Source organism: Planococcus citri, chromosome 3 (assembly GCF_950023065.1).
Source record: "Planococcus citri chromosome 3, ihPlaCitr1.1, whole genome shotgun sequence".
NCBI classification, from domain to species: domain Eukaryota; kingdom Metazoa; phylum Arthropoda; class Insecta; order Hemiptera; family Pseudococcidae; genus Planococcus; species Planococcus citri.
This window is the reverse complement of record NC_088679.1, coordinates 40,894,278-40,910,343: the sequence shown is the minus strand read 5'-3', so window position 1 is coordinate 40,910,343 and position 16,066 is coordinate 40,894,278. Positions and strand designations below refer to the sequence as shown.

Sequence of the window (16,066 nt, the reverse complement as noted above, 5' to 3'; positions counted from 1 at the left end):
TATCGGTAGGTAGTTGATTACTTGATTGATTTTTTGGTCGATTATATGTGAGGGCGCATACGGAAAGGGACCTACCGACCAAAAAAAAAAAAAAAAAAAAGTTCTCTGAAATTGTTGTAGGAACCGAGTTCCTACAACAATTTCAGAGAACTTTTTTTTTTTTTTTTTTGGTCGGTAGGTCCCTTTCCGTATGCGCCCTCACATATCTCATTGAAATTCAAGAATTTCTACAATTACTTACATACTCGTATGTACGTAATCATCTACTCGTATAATTTTGAAATTGGAGAAAGTACATAGTAAGTAGGTAGGTAGGTAGTCATTTTTCAAAAGTTCTGGTGTGATATCATTTTTCTTCATTGAATGCCCAGAATCTACACTAGGAAATTCATTAGTACGTTTTAAATGTTTCCAATCACACTTCCTTCGAGTTTCAAATTGGATACCTTATAATTATTTCAAGTAAACTACCTACTGAAGAAACGAAACCTATACGCCTGTCATGATTCCTTTATGCAATCTAAATAACACCAAATATTTCAAAATTACAAATACCTCCAAGTAACATCAGTCATTACAAATTTTCAACTTTCTCCGATTAGTCTCTCGATAGAATTTGTTGTTCGAAATGGTTTTAGTCTATTCTATTGGATCAAATTTCAGCAACAGAATTACTTACTTTCCAGAGAAAATTAATATTCATCTACAATGCGGTTGTGGTTAATTAGAATTGAATCATCTTTGATAGTTTTCTTTTCACTGTATTATAGGTACTTGCACTTGATATTAGGTAAACGAATGAGTAAAATTATCAAATTTCAGGTCGTTTTCATCGTTGAAGTTGGTAGGCGGTAGAGCGAGGGTGCAACACGAGCGTGTCGCTTATAGATATCCGCGACTGTGCGTTTTGAAAAAATTACACGGTGCATCAAGTCTCATCTAGTTTCCCGCTTCCAAAAATGACCCAGATAAAGTGGAGCCATAATGTCCCAAATGCTGTTCTTCCACTGTTACTTATTCCGCAGCAACAGTAACATAATATATTTGTTATTGCACAAAAAAATAGATTTTATTGGAGAAACCTCGTGATGCTCATCGATTAAGTTGTATTCTGATAAACTATTTGCGCCGGATCATGCGCAAAAATAACATTTCATTCAATCTTTCGCTTGAATTTCATTTAATACTTTACGCGAAATTGTCGGAGATTTAAGCGTCAACGGAGACTCACGCCGGAGGAATTTCGGGTGCATTATGCATTCTATTTCAGTGATTTTAACTTTCGTAACTGCCACCGTTAGTGCGAGAGAAAGTAATTATCAGTTTTAATTATTTATTTATCGTAGATTGGTTCTCTGCATAAAATACGATAAGTATAAAAATTTTTTGGGCTTAATTTTTGCTTTATTAATTTTCCTTAGACTGTTTATGAGAATTTTTAAGTAGGCTTATTTTGCAAAAAAATGTCATTTTTTGTTCATTTTCTCAGTAAGTAATTTATCTAATTTATGCTAAAGAATAATTATTGAAATGCAAATTTTTAATTTTTTCATTTCTTTGAATAATTTACTAATGGTTTTAAAAAATTTTAAACCAATTTTTTACATTATTTCTAAAATTTCATTGCTCGTGGCGTACACCTATACATTTTAGCGGATACCCTTTTCCTACTTTCATACAAAATTTTCTTGAAAAAGTTGTTGAGAAGTGAAAGTAACAGGTTCAAAATGATGTCGTGATGTTGAGAAAGGTACATAAATTTTTTATCATTATTAATAGTCATTGGTTCATTGTAAATTTTATGTCCTAAATAGAATAAAAACAATTGTTTATTAAAATATTTTGTTATTAAAATTTTTATAAAAATTGGCCAAATGATGAATTCGTAATTTTAGAATTTATAAAAATAGTTACCTTCTAATTCCATCACTAAAAACCACAAATCTTCTCTCTTTTTTTTGTAAAATTATAAGAATAATTTTTGAAATATTTTCACTAGTTGTTTATGACAACTTGGAATTTATTTTGAGTAGGAACCCTCCTACTCCTTGTGTTTAGTTTCCTTTAAAAAATGTTCTGTTCTGTCATTCAACTGTTCAATGGGCTTCTTTCACAGCATCAAACAGCTCAGTTATAACTATAAGGGTTGCAAATAAAATTTTGGACAGATAAATTTATTTAAATCCTGGCACTCGAGTTTTAGTCGTTTTGCCCTTCTGTGAAATTGAAGAAAGGTGATTGAAAAAAGTTATGAAATAGCTACAAGAAAACGTACCTTTTTAGGCATTAAAAATTTTAAATACCTCACCGAAACTTTCATCTTCTGAATTGGTGTTCAAAAATTGTAAAATTATCAAAATGGTCAAAAATTATTCAAGATTTTTCCAAAAAACTGTCCACATAAGTATGTCTTGTATTAACATTTGCTACTGCATCTGTGGGGATTACATTAAACGATTGTTTTCAAGTTATTCTCCAATTAAAATCACTCTAAATGAACTTCAATTCAAGATGGTGTACGTATACGTACAAAGTAGGCATTCTTCTTGTCTGAATTTTGAATTGATAATAAGTGTGATAAAATTTGTTCGAAATCTTCAAAAAATTTTCAAATTTTCGTAAAAACAGTGGAAAATGACTAAAATTTTTTAAAATAATTGTATGAACTTGTGTACCGTGATATGTAGAAAGGCCTAATTTTGAAATCCATTTCTGATATAATTTGACAAATTCGTCACTCTCAGCTGGTACGTTTCAGAAATTTGACCCCAAAGTAAGATATAATACAACAACTAATGGAAGATGATATGATTAGCATTTACCTATAAGTACTGTCGTCTCAATTAGAGATCTTAATTTCAATCTTTTGCATATGAAAAGGGATGAAGTATAGGCCATATAATATGATAATTCCGAGGAAGAAATTTCTTTTTCATAATTTGAATAGCTTTCAGGATTAGACACCCGCCACCTCTTGATGATATCTATTAGGTACTTTTAGTACCTATCTAAATTTTATCAACCTTCATCGACAAAATTCACATGTTTTTCAAACACAAAACGAACGTACTTAACTACCTACGTTTAAGATGACGTAATTTTTTGGCTCATTTTGAAAACGATGAGTCAAGGTTTTCCACGAAACAAGCTTGTTAAAAACAAATCTCAGATTTCAAAACTGTAATTGAGTATTATAGCTTCGTTTGTGAAAGTGAAATAAATAAAATATTCATAACGAGCGATACTATAATTCATTTGCCGTAAAAGCAGCAGAAAGAAAATTTGTGCGAAAAATATGAAATTAGTTTCATTATTATTATACCCTAATACATAATAGAAGTATGGCGAGAGGAAAGGGAAGAAATAAACGCGTGCATGGAAATTTTAAGCTCGAGTGAATGAAAATATCGTACTTAATTTCGTGTTCCTAAGATAAGGTAGATACAAATACATACTTAAGGTAGGTAGGTAGGTATGTATGTATACTTACTTACATTAGATTTAGTTTTAAAGTAGGTCCCTACCTAGGTACGCTTTCACGTTTTTTAAATGCGAATTTTTTAAATATTTTATGAAAATTATGTTTGCAGTTACCAAGATTTTCGATAGTAGTAAGATGCCCAGCGGATCATTTTATTCAAGATGGTTTCCATATTCTTACAATTCATCCGATGTTGAAATGTTTTATTTTCGAGGACATCAAGATGAAAAAGTACAAATTACATTCGATAAATTCAATTTGTTTTCAAAAGGCTCCCAGAACGAAAGGTATATTACCTACCTAAATTTGGTGTTTTTGTAATATGTTTTTTTTTAATTTTTAGAGCCACCGATAGGTAGGTACCTGTGTCCTGTGTATTTGTATTATCCATTATGTATCACACGAATTTTAGGACGATGATGGAAGGATAGGATAACAATATACAATGAATTTAGAATTTGAGAAAACTCCCCGAAAAATTATCTTTTCTCTTCCGCAAAAATGTAAATTTTAATCGATTTTGAAGTGTAGGTAGGTACCTACCTAGCCATTGTTCAAATCAATTTGAATTTCTTTAAAATCAAAAAAGAGAGCTTACTAATTTTTAAACAGACTACAGCTCACACGACTTTCTTAATTTTGTAAAACTTGGAGGCATATTGTCAAGTCCAAGAGCCACATTGTAAAAAAAAAGTGAGTTAAACTTTAAAATTAACACATCTGAAAAACTAGCAAACAACACATGAATAAGTAAAACCAAATTTTGATTTTTTTTTTTGAAATTTGAAAGCCTATAACTGTGAGGTTTGAAATTTATGTCATAATAACTTTTCGGCACCTAATTTTAAAAAAGCTCAACTTTGAAAATTTGAGTTCAATTTTCAGGAGATTTCAATAATTTTAAGCTATCATGCAAATTAAATATTATTTTTATGGTCTTGCTGCAGATGTGGATTAGACAATTCAGATTCATTTATCAGTTACAAAAAAACAGATAGAAGTACAGATTGGGAGAGATTTTGTGGGAATCACAAACCATTACCGATCATGTCTGAAGAGGAGCAATTTTCTTTGCGTTATGAACCAGTCGTAGTTCCTGCCAATAACTTGTTGAGAGAACAAAACCAGGAGATTGGTTTTAACGCTTCTTTTAGATTTGTTAAAAGTAATGAAATATTTTTATACTCATTTTTGTTTATATCCGTAGGTACCTATATATTATTTTGAATTCATCAACAACTTATATTTTGTAACATATCCTACTTTGTAGACTATGGAATCGATTTTAAAATTCCACCAAATGATCAGTCCAATTATGGTTGTGATTTTACATACGATAGCACAGATTACCCTAACGGAACATTCAATAGTCCAAATTTTCCCGGAATGTATCCAACGCACATATTATGTTATTATACCTTTAGAGGGGTCGAAAGCAATATTTTCTTCAATTTCACACATTTCAATCTCATAGGATCAACAGAGTAAGAAAATAACATTTTTTGAATAGCTCTACCACACGATTGCGATTAATTTCTGTTGCTTTACTTATTACAGCTGCAATGAAGAAATAGAAAAAAAAGACAAACTGCAAGTTTTAACCTCAAGCGATGGAAATGCAGACGATAAACGAGAGTATTGTGGAAATCATACAGAAATTTTCAATATTACCATTACCAATAGGACCGCTTTTATTATATTTTACCATCAGACAAATTTGTCGGATGTAGAATTAGCCAATTATGAATTTGTGGGATTCAGCGCCACTTTCTTATTTACCAATGAGACGGTGCCTAATGTATGTGATCATAAAATACCAAGTAAGTAAATTTTATCTCTTACACATAGGTAATTTAGTTTGAAACTTGTATGCATGATGAAGTGCCCCAAGATGCCACTGTCACTGGATTTCATAGTTGAAAATTCGGAATTTGATAATTTTCAAGTTTGTGAAAATCTTTGAGAATGGGATGGGGAGGAAAAGGTTCTTGGGGTAAAAATGTCGAAATACTTACGATTACCTATAATTTTTTCGGTTTCATTTCATCCTGGATTCTTTCAACATTATTTTTGTTTGGAACTATTGTAAGGTACCTACAACTCATTCATTTTTTTATTCACAGGTATTGGATCCATATGTGTCTGCCTGTACTTGTTGTTCCATAAATATCTACATTTTCAACAAAAACTTTGCAATTAAGTATCTAGCGTAATTATATAAATCCGACGAAATAAGTTACTCATCTGATTTTTTTTATACCTATTTTCCCTCCTCTTCTCTTTATTCGCTGTATTTGCTCACTGATGATTTCAAAACGTACTAACTAATAAAGTACAAGGTGTGTAAAAATAATGGGTACCCCAACTACCCACCTAACGAAAACGCAGGCAGCTTATAATTAATGTGTAATACGAATGTTGAAGTTGTGTTGCCAAACTTACATTTCACGCACAGAACTGTGCTGTGTTTTCGTTGAGTAGGAAGTTGAGGTACCCCCCGATATTTTTACTTACCCTGTAAATACAATTAATATTTCTATATGTCCCTATGTGTAAATTTTACGTATAAAAAAAGAATTCTCACGTTGGCTTCATTTTTCATCTTTATACTGTTAAGTTTCATTTGAATATCGCCAAGATAGGTACCTATATAGAGGAGCGATATTCCAAAACGCCCTTAGTCCATTTTTTTCGAATCGCGTTTTTAAAAATAAAAAGTGTTCCAAAACGCACTTTGTCCATTTTTATTGAATTTTTTTAGCGGTATCTGGTGGATGAAGTGTATAGCTACACTCCTAACATCATAAATCCACCCAAATAAAGTTAAACCCACCTAAATAGCCAATTTACCAGACTAAAAATTAATTTTTTAAAATGGACATAGGGCGTTTTGGAATATCGCTCCTCTATAATTTTTTTGACAAGTCCATATACCTACTCATAAAGTACCTATTATTTTTTTTAAAATTATTTTCTACCTACATCATCATTTTAATTTTTTTAATTCTGCATTTTTATTACTATTATGCATATACCTTTACCTATACCTACGTACTCGTACTACCTACTTACCTGCTCATAAACACATATTTGGAAGAAGCAATTCATAATTATTGTTAGGTATATTATTTTTCAAAATCGATGAAATTATATCTAATAGCAATACAATATGGCTCGTGCTGTCGTGCATTGACAATACTGAAAAATTTGTGTAAATTGAATGATATTAATAATTATAAGTACCTACCTAATGAAATGATACATGAAACATATTTAAATAAATAATTTCAATTTCATGTGTCATATGTACATTCATGTTGTGTTTATACTAAGCTTATCAAAAGTGTAACCCTTTTTTACTTATGAAATAAATACTTACCTAATTGATTGTTTAATGATTGAAGAGATTGGTACCTAAACCTATTCACTGATAGAGGTTCGCTCATTTTGCACTACCTACTCACGTCTGAATCAGCGGAGGCAACTTGCATAATGGTGAGACGGCTCGAGCCACAGCTACTTGAAGAATTTGAGGGAAAACCGAAGCATAGGAGCTGAGGAGCAGAATGACAGTGAACCACAAGCACTTCGTTATAATATTGTTAGATGCGTATTTTCCCCATTCTATCGTAGACCCTTCCTCCACTATTTGACATTTTTTCTAGTCTCTATTGCTTATGAATTATAATGATCCACACTGGAAGCAATTTTTAGTTGCCACATTTCTTGAAAATGTACTTTCAATAACAGGAATGATATAAGTATTATGATTGAAAGAATTCCAAGAAAATTATATTATAGGAGTATGTAGGTATATGGAGGAACTATAATAATAAATTTAAACATTATGTAGTATATCCACAACTACCTAGTCTATTATTTTAACCCTTTTCGTGTGGCCTACATTATTTATGATTACTTATGTGAAATATTACTTTATGCTGACTTCCTATAATGGATTAAGAAGAGACTTACCCCGGCTAGATTGGTAAATAATATTACACAGAATAATACACGACACGCGGTGTTGGTAGAATTCTGTATTCAATTACGATACATGTCGATTTAAACACAATTACACAATGAAACAATAATATAATAATTGCCTTCTTCGGCGAAACCGTTTAACACAATTAATACACTGATAAACTCAAATTAACCATATAAACTCAAATTGACATTACAAAGAAATAATAAGTTCAAATTAACCATTCACGCAAACGTGCCCAATAAACTCAAATTAACTGACCCGACACTACACAGTAGTACATGACGAATAACGGCCGCAGCGCCGATCACCGGACTCGACGTCCAGCTCGCGACGCTGTTCAGTGTTACCACCACAAGGGTGGTAATCTGTCCCTAATATCCCTTACAGGAACGGCATATATCCCTCTCACATATGCCCCTTCGTGTGTTTACTCGTGAGAGTAGCCACAGAGGAACATACGGATATTATGAGAGTTATATGACGCACCTGTAAGGTGATTGACCCGATGTAGGATCGGTCCCCTGCCCCCCGTGTGTTTCACTGTGTGAAAGTAGGAGCAGAGAAAATACACTTTTCACCCACGTACGTAAGTAACTGCACTCGTCTACCACCCCTGAACTCAGTGCACTGCACTGCCCACCAGCGATCCGAGAACCGAAGGCAAGCGCGAGCAGCTCACATGAGCCAGGTGTACCAGGTATGTACAGTATACTTACAAGACAGTTTCCAAAAAGAAGACTTTTCCCTAATCTATTCGAAATTTTTCTGTTTCAGCGCAGTGGCTGGAGTACCCTTCCGGTCAAAATTGGAGATAAGACAAAAGCCAAGAGGAGCGAACCGTTATTCGAATCGCAGTGGATTCTGTTTCAGGTCAGCTGTACTGCACTGTGGCAGAAATGGGCGAAATTACATCAAAAACTGTCAAAAAATACGTCAAAAAACATTCAAAATACATAAAACAAACACTTTTTACAAATTAATAGTGGACTTCTTTTTTATCTTCTTTTACTGGCGCTTTATATAAAAACAAAATAACAAATGCTTAAAAATTAAAAATTGAGCACCTCTTTTGAAAAAATTTACAATTTTGGTCCACGTGTTTCGAAAAAATAAAAATTAAGAAAAAATAAAGATTGAAAATTAAACAAAAACAAACATAAAAAACAAGATAGGAAAAATGAAAAAACGGTCACGTAACCGTAAACTAGTTACTACAGGGTACATGATATTTTACACAATTCTAACATCATTGAATGAATTACAAATCGGACAAATTACACTGTTTACATCAACATCACAAAAGAAAATCATCGATTGCACACGCAGGTGCGAGAAAACGACTAGCAAGACGTAATGAATCGTATACAATTTTTTATCTTTGAAGAGTCGATTGAAAATACTGGAACCGTCGGATGAAAATCGTAGATAACGTGATGGTACGACGACGAGATGGAAAATTAATTTCGTTGAGGCGGTACAGTCCCTCGCCTTTACTACGCTGAGTCGACTGGCTTTAACGTTGCCAGGAATCGTTACGACATTCGATGATTTGCTAAGTAAAGCGAAAACCCATAGCAATTAGTAACATGATATGGAAAATATCACGCCGATGTAGGCGTTGTAAAAATTTGGACAATTTTAAATTATTGAAACTACGTTAATTCACTCGATTTTGATAAAAAAAAAAAATAAATAAATAAAAATGGTCAAAACTACGAAAATATTGGCGACTTCGAGTGAATTTTGAAAGTTTTACTGGTGAAATTTTGGCCCTAGGTATAGAAACCTTTTTTGAATTTATCAGTACCTACTTTTTGTTGGGTAGGTACCTACAATTTTGAAGTTCTTTTTTACATTGCCAAAATTTATTTTTTTAATAAATTTCCCAGTGGGAAAAGTTGACTAAAAATTTCACCAGTTTTTGATATCGTGTAGGTAGGTAGCCTAAATACGACTCTTACGAGTAGGGATTTAATCTTCCTCGTTTTTCGAATCGTCGAAATTGTCTTTCATCGGAGATTTGAGCTCAGCTACGCTAGGCTCGTCTTCCATTCGCGATTCGTCTGTCGCTGATGACAGTGTGGATTGTACCGATGTATTCGGCGATTGAAACGTTGTATTGGCTGGCGTAGTAGCCACCGATGATGCGAATGAGGTTTGAGGTTGCGTCGGTGTATTCGGCGCTGTGCTGGTGTCCATGTGTTCGATTCCAAGCGATCGTGGGCTCGGGTTGGGTGCGAAGCTGAGGTAATTCGGTGCGGTGGATCGCGGTGACCCTTGGACAATCGGTTGAGTTGACGCAGGTAGCGCCGGTGAAGCCGGAGCTGACGGTGTAGCTTGAGCTTGAGATGCTGGCGGTGTTGCCAGACTATCGATCGATTGAAATATCTCATTCGCACTTTGACCCGAAGTAGGGGCATTTTGCGTAGTATTACGCGTTGGAGAGAATATGCGAGAGTTTACTGTGATAGTAGCCGTGCCTCCGGGTATTTTCACTGTTTGTTGTCCGAGAGCAGGTATGCTCTGTGAAGTTTGTTGATTAATACCAGCTCCAGCGGATGCTGCGTTGTCGGCAGGTGGCGTAGGAGCGGGTTGGCTCGATGGTCCAGCAACGGCGTTTGGTTGCTGGTTTTGCTGAGTATTATTATTCGCAGCGAGTTGCTGCTGTACTGAGGCGTTGAGTTCACGATCGCTATCATCGTTTCCCGCATTGGACGCATTGTCGTCGTCATTTCCTTCGTAGTTGTCATTATCATCGTTGGCACGTTCGGTGACGTCTAATGGAATCATGATAAATTCGTTGCGTACGGTTATGACAAAGTCAGTGAAGTCTTCTAGTCGGTACATTGGACCGAATTGATCAATCTCAGGTTCTAGACCTGCGAAGAAATCGAGTGGTGCCATCATTTGGATGGTACCGCTGAACGTTCTAGTCCAAGTGCTGCGGAGAACTCGCTCGTAGTCTTGTAAGACTTGTTGGGGTTGTTCGCGGTAGCGAATCAATGGCATTACGTAGATTTCCTCAACTTGTCTACGTTGCAATAGGCGAAGTAGCGCAATAAATTGTTGTTCGAAATTGAACGCTGCTGTTCCATGGAATGCGTCCCAATTTCCAATCGATATCATGAGCCGCCGTGGGATCTGTGGTAATGAAGTCAAGTAATTGATAAGGTCTTGGAGCGTAAGGTCTCTGCGATATAGCGAGGGGTGGAGGAGGTCGCGCATTTCGGGTTTACGTTGCAAAATGTATTGCACCATGCCAAATACAAATCCATCGCCGAGCATTAAAATATCTTGCGCAGCTAGCGCAGTTTGAGCCGTACTGTCGCGGTTGTGGATTCCGAGTAACGTATACCGCAGTGGGTATTGGTTTAGTGGGAAAAACGGACGTAAATAGTCCGTATTGATATTGTATCGCGTTCTAAAGCGATTATGATTGCGTCGTGTTTGAGCTAGCGGGTCACGACGCTGACGCGGTGCAGCGGGTCGTGCGGGGGTACTTTCCACTGTACGCCGTTGACGAGGGGGTGCAGCTGCGTTGGGTACAATTACGCGTCCTTGCGCGTCATATTGCTGTCTATGTTGTTCCAATACTGGTTCGTTCGGATTGGCTTGCGGAGGTACCGCATTGTCGAGACGCTGAGCCTGTTGATTTTGGAGCGCACGTCGTTGACGTGGTGTATTTGAAGCAGGTGCCACGGGCGCCGGTGGCGGCATGTTGTGACGTGCTGGAGCTTGGCCGCGAGGCATGCGTACATTAGCGGCTCCAGGAGCGGCGAATTGGGGTTGATAATTCGCTGGTTGTTGTTGCGGCGCTGCGGCTGCTGTACCTGGCATCGGAGACGTATTGCGTTGTTGCATTGATCCTAATTGCGGTCTATACGCGCGGTTAGTATGAGCGGCGTCGTCTTGTTGGGCTGGGGCTGCGGCTGCGGCAGCATAAGAGTGTGATGATGAGGCGCCCATGTTCACGTCCGATGACATGTCGCCGGCTACCGGAAAAAAATTCACTAGCGAACCGCTAGCTGGTTGATTAGGTAAAGTGCCCGAAGTAGAGCGATTGTCGACGTATGATTGACGTGTTCCGGATCGAGCGGGGGACGACGTGCGGCTGCTGTGGCGGCTGCTTTGTTGCGAGTGTACGCTGTTTGGCGGCGATCTGCCCGTAACAGAACCGGAACGAAGGTTGCGGACTTGCGAATCGAGGTTCGCTGCTTGATTGATGGCGCTTTGATACGATTGCGTCATCTGCATAAGTTGGCTGCGTAAATCGGCGGTTGTGCGTTCGTACGCATCTATCTGCGCTTGCAATTCCGCCGCGCGCTCGTTGCTGGCTGTAAATTGGTCGTGCCAATAGGTAGCCTCGTCGTTTACCGCATTGTCAGCGATTGCGCGTAGATCCATAGCACGTAGCATGGTCATCATTGGAAAGATCTGCGATCTCTGTAACCGAATACGACACTGGGGATGCGGGCATGCGGTCGTCGGAGTGGTACTGCCCAGGACCGGAGCGGAGTCCGCGGCGAACATACGGTCCACACAGGTCGTGTGGTACAGATGGCGACACGCAGATGCAGACATTGCGTCCGAGAACGAAGCGATATCCCTGTTAATCGAAGGGAGGTACATGGGCTCGCCGCAGAATTGGCAGAGCAACGTTGGGTGCACCGACATCTTATCGTAGGACTCTAAACTACCGGGATTTAGTTGGTTGAGGTGGAGTGAAAAATAAATCCACTGTTGTACCCTCTGGTGGGCGGTGAAATACTCAAATTGCCAAATTTTGGCCACTTACACTTTCGATTTATACTCGATAACGATCGAGCACACAAAAGGAAATAATTTTAGCGAAAAGAAAACGCTGAAAAGTACCCGAATCGGGGCGCAACGGACGCCAACACGCGGTCGTGTTGGTAACACGTGAGCGAACCCGAAAAAGTACAAAATTTCCGAATTTTAATCGCGTAAAAAGAATAAACGGATAGCTTTAGCTATTGTAATCGTAAATTTACACGAAAAATTTTAAGAAATGCTTAAACACGCACAGAAAACCGCAAAATTAGCAAACTTGCGAAGAGAGAACACATACGCAGACGACGAACACATACATAATGGCTCAGTCGAGCGGCGTACGCCTCGATGCAACCGGCTAGAGTGGCTTATCGAGTTCCCCTCCCTACCGCCGTTGCCTGTGGCGAGTGTCGTGTACGTGCCGTTGACGTAAAGTAAAATGGCGACGAATCGGTTCGTCTCATGTTACAGGCGTATGTGTGTCGTTGTGTGAGTGTAATTCGATGGTGAATTTCTAGGAATTTTGCTATCAAGCCGTTGTGAGCTTGCAAATGTTTGCTTCGTTGGCTTGTTTCGATCAGAGTTGTAGGCTCTGTTGCCTAATTTCGCTGATAGTTTTGCGAGTGTGGTAGTGTGTATGTGTGAGAGTGTCGAACGATCCAGGTGAATATTATGTACGTTATATTTGCTGCGAAATATATTTTATTGTCTGATTTGTATCATGTAGATAATTCTGGGTATTTTTAGCTCGATCGATTCGAGAGAGGTTGGTGTGTTGTTGGCTTAGTTGCCAGATTTCAGGTTTGTCAGACTTTGTCAAAACTGTGTTCGAAGTCAAACACGTCAAGGTGTGACGTATTGTCAAAAAGGTGAATTTTGCTTTGAAAATAGTATTATTTCGGTAAAGGGGGTATGTTGAAAGTATTTGAATTTGGGATATTCGAGTTCGAAATTACACACGTACGTGTTTTCAGTCATGTATTTTTTTACAGAATAAATTACCCAAGATGGATCGAGAGTGATTATTCGCATTTGAAATGTGTTTAAAAATGCCTCGTAGGTAAAAGTAGATGAGTGTGGGTTGGGAATTTAAAAATTCAGCTGTATAAAAATTGTGTACTTACCTTGAAGTTTTATACTTACGTTAGTATGATTGAGTCTTGATGCGAGTACGTAACTTGGTTTTTCAAGTAGGTACCTGGGTAAAGGAGTCAGGTTTTGAATTTCCAGTTTCGGCTGGTATGCTCGCTTTTTCGAAATACGTATGCGAAATAAATCAGACAAGTAGTCAAGTTTTGAATATTTTATTAGTATTAAATTTACAACGTTTAAATAACCGCTAGTCGGTGCGTAGTAGTATCACGTAAAGCTAGGTAGCCAAAATGGCCAATTGTATTGGCTACGTCGTCGTAAATTTAGCTTAATTTCTATTCAATTTACCGAGGTAGGTAATGTTTGGATTATTTCAGCAATGTAGCTGAAGTCATTCGAGATCATATCCTACTTCGAATTGTTCGCATCTATAAATGCGCTAAGACTTCGCGAAATTTTTTTATGGATGTCTTGAAGGAGCGTCGACGTCGTCCGTTAATAGTTATGTGTAGGCGAACTCCTGCGTATTCACGACTGGTTGAAACGTGGACAGTAAAAGGGTCGTCTTCTTCAATTTCGACATTATTTAGGTGCAAAATCTGTAAGATATCTGCTCGCTGCTGTATCGATATTGGGTCGGTTCGTTCGAGTCCTCGTATTCGACGAGTAAGTTGTAATTGGTCTTCTGTGAACCTTGGAAAAAACGTAAAATTGAAGTCCGGGTGGATTGAAGCGATGTATGCATTCATCTTTGGAAATTGTATTTCAAAGTAATCGGAATTGTAAAATGTCACTTGTATTTTCGTTACATCACGAATATTGTACTTCTCACTTCTCTCTCGTGAGTAAAAATCGAATCGGTTTCGAAGTCGAACACGGAGGCGCGAATCAGTAGTAGTTTTTTTACACGAGTACGCGTAATTTGGTCAGATCAGGTATACGAAGCTTCGTTCGAATAATTTTTTCAGTTGGAAAATGAAAGTAATTTCAAAGTAAGGGTATTTCGAATTGTATTCGATTTGTCTTTCCACAGTGGGTGATGGTTAATGCAACCCCCGAAATAGGTAGGGTTTGTTTTTCATTTCTTTTTCCATTTCTTTGCACTTTTCGTCAAATTTTTCTTTTTCTTTTTTACGCTGTGCCATGTCAGCTTTTAAACGCAAATAAGATTCGCTGTTTTTGTCTTTTTGTTTCTTCCTGAGTTCGAGGTTTCTTTTTTCAATGTCGCGTATACACGCGTTGTAGCGTGGTTTGACTTTTTTAGCCAATTCAGCATATTGGTTCAAAAACTGTTTTCTTTTACGAATTCGAGTCGGTTCCGAAAGTGCATCGTCGATCTCTGTAGGGTCGACTTTGAGTTTTTGTAGTAGTTCAATTAGGTCTTTTTGTTCAGGTTCAGTGTCTGATTTGAATTTCACTTTTTTCTTTTTTCGTGACGTTTTAGCTGACTCGTTGTCAGTGTCAGACGATGCGTCATATTGTTTGACGTGAAACAAATTTAAATTTTTTAATTCTTCGACCATAGAGTCGGTATTTGTATTGTCCTTTGTAGGTTTCTTTTCCACCGTGGGAATTTCTTTTTGGTTGGGTTTGGGGGTTTGTTTACTTGCCCCAGTGTCCAATTTTGGTTTTTTTGTAATTTCAGTATCAAAAATAGACTCGTAGCCTTGATCGATTGGATCATCGAAATGAATACTTTGAGTATTAAAATTCGTAAATTGTGGTTTCCAGCCTGTTTTAGCCTGTCTTTCAGCTAGTCGAGCTGAAATACGGGATTTGTCCTGTTTGGGGGTGGGAGTGGGGTACCCTGCCCCTGTCGGTAGTGCTCTAGATGTACTAGGGGGATGAATATTAGTGTTGGTGTTCGAGCCTGTGGCCTGTGTAGTATTTTTGATCCTGTCTGCGACAGATGGTTTTTTCTTTTTAGGTGTAAGTGTAGGTGCAGGCTTGAGTTCAGCTTTTTTCCGTTTTTTATATTTCTTCTTGCGTGCGATACGAGCTTTTTGTTTTTGTGTCTTCTCCTCAGATGAGAGATTTGTTGAGCTCATAATCGACTCATAAAGTTGTGTGTCAAATTTTTTCAAATTTCGCAAATTTAGGCGCTGTTCTCGCGCTACGTCAATTACCTTTTTAATAATCATTCGTGAGCCTTTGTCATATACTGCTTTGTCAGCGTCAGTGGCTAATGGTATGCCTTGTATACGTCTTACGCGCGAATCGCTATCTTCAGTCGAGGTAGACGAATAGGTTTTTGTCAAGTGGTTGTTTAGAAAATTTTTTATTTTCGAAATCATGTCTGCTTGATCGATGTACGAGTGTAAACAAGGGTCTTTCCTCATTCTGTCTATTTCGTCTTGTGTCATGAAAAGCGTGAGTTGTCTCACGTTTGCTACTCGATTTACGTTCGAGTTGTCAATTGGTTCTATTAAATAGCAATTTTTTCCAGATCGTTGTAAGATCATGTAAGGTCCAGATTTCTTTGGGTAAAATTTTTCACCTGTTAACCTGTCACTGTTGGACAGTTTGTGATTTGTGAGTAATACTAAGTCACCTAGACGTAATGTAGTGGGGTCTGGGTGTTCCTTGTTAAAATTATATTCGTCCTCGATTTCTTTCAATCGACGTTTTTCACGTATGAAAGTTTCTATAATCTGTTTTTGTGACATGTTGTCAACTTTTAGGCTAAGTAAGTCAGTGGTGTACACTGCTTT

General features: G+C 37.4%; 1 protein-coding gene across 1 annotated transcript; it reads left to right on the top strand.

Moving 5' to 3' along the window:
• Positions 1 to 1,177: 1,177 nt before the first annotated feature.
• Positions 1,178 to 6,868, top strand: LOC135840415 (suppressor of lurcher protein 1-like). Its single transcript, XM_065356941.1, has 6 exons — positions 1,178 to 1,312; positions 3,591 to 3,768; positions 4,429 to 4,646; positions 4,752 to 4,965; positions 5,039 to 5,301; positions 5,605 to 6,868. Exons 1-6 carry the CDS (start codon positions 1,255 to 1,257, stop codon positions 5,679 to 5,681), a joined length of 1,008 nt encoding a protein of 335 aa, XP_065213013.1. The 5' UTR covers positions 1,178 to 1,254; the 3' UTR covers positions 5,682 to 6,868.
• The last annotated feature ends 9,198 nt before the right edge of the window (positions 6,869 to 16,066 follow it).

What these genes read in the sequence shown, in the direction of transcription:
- LOC135840415 (XM_065356941.1), top strand. Translation starts at nt 1,255, where the DNA reads ATGCATTCTATTTCAGTGATTTTAACTTTCGTAACTGCCACCGTTAGT. An exon ending in AAAGGCTCCCAGAACGAAAG is followed by an intron (nt 3,769 to 4,428) that starts GTATATTACCTA and finishes GTCTTGCTGCAG; the next exon opens with ATGTGGATTAGACAATTCAG. An exon ending in ATGTGATCATAAAATACCAA is followed by an intron (nt 5,302 to 5,604) that starts GTAAGTAAATTT and finishes TTTTATTCACAG; the next exon opens with GTATTGGATCCATATGTGTC.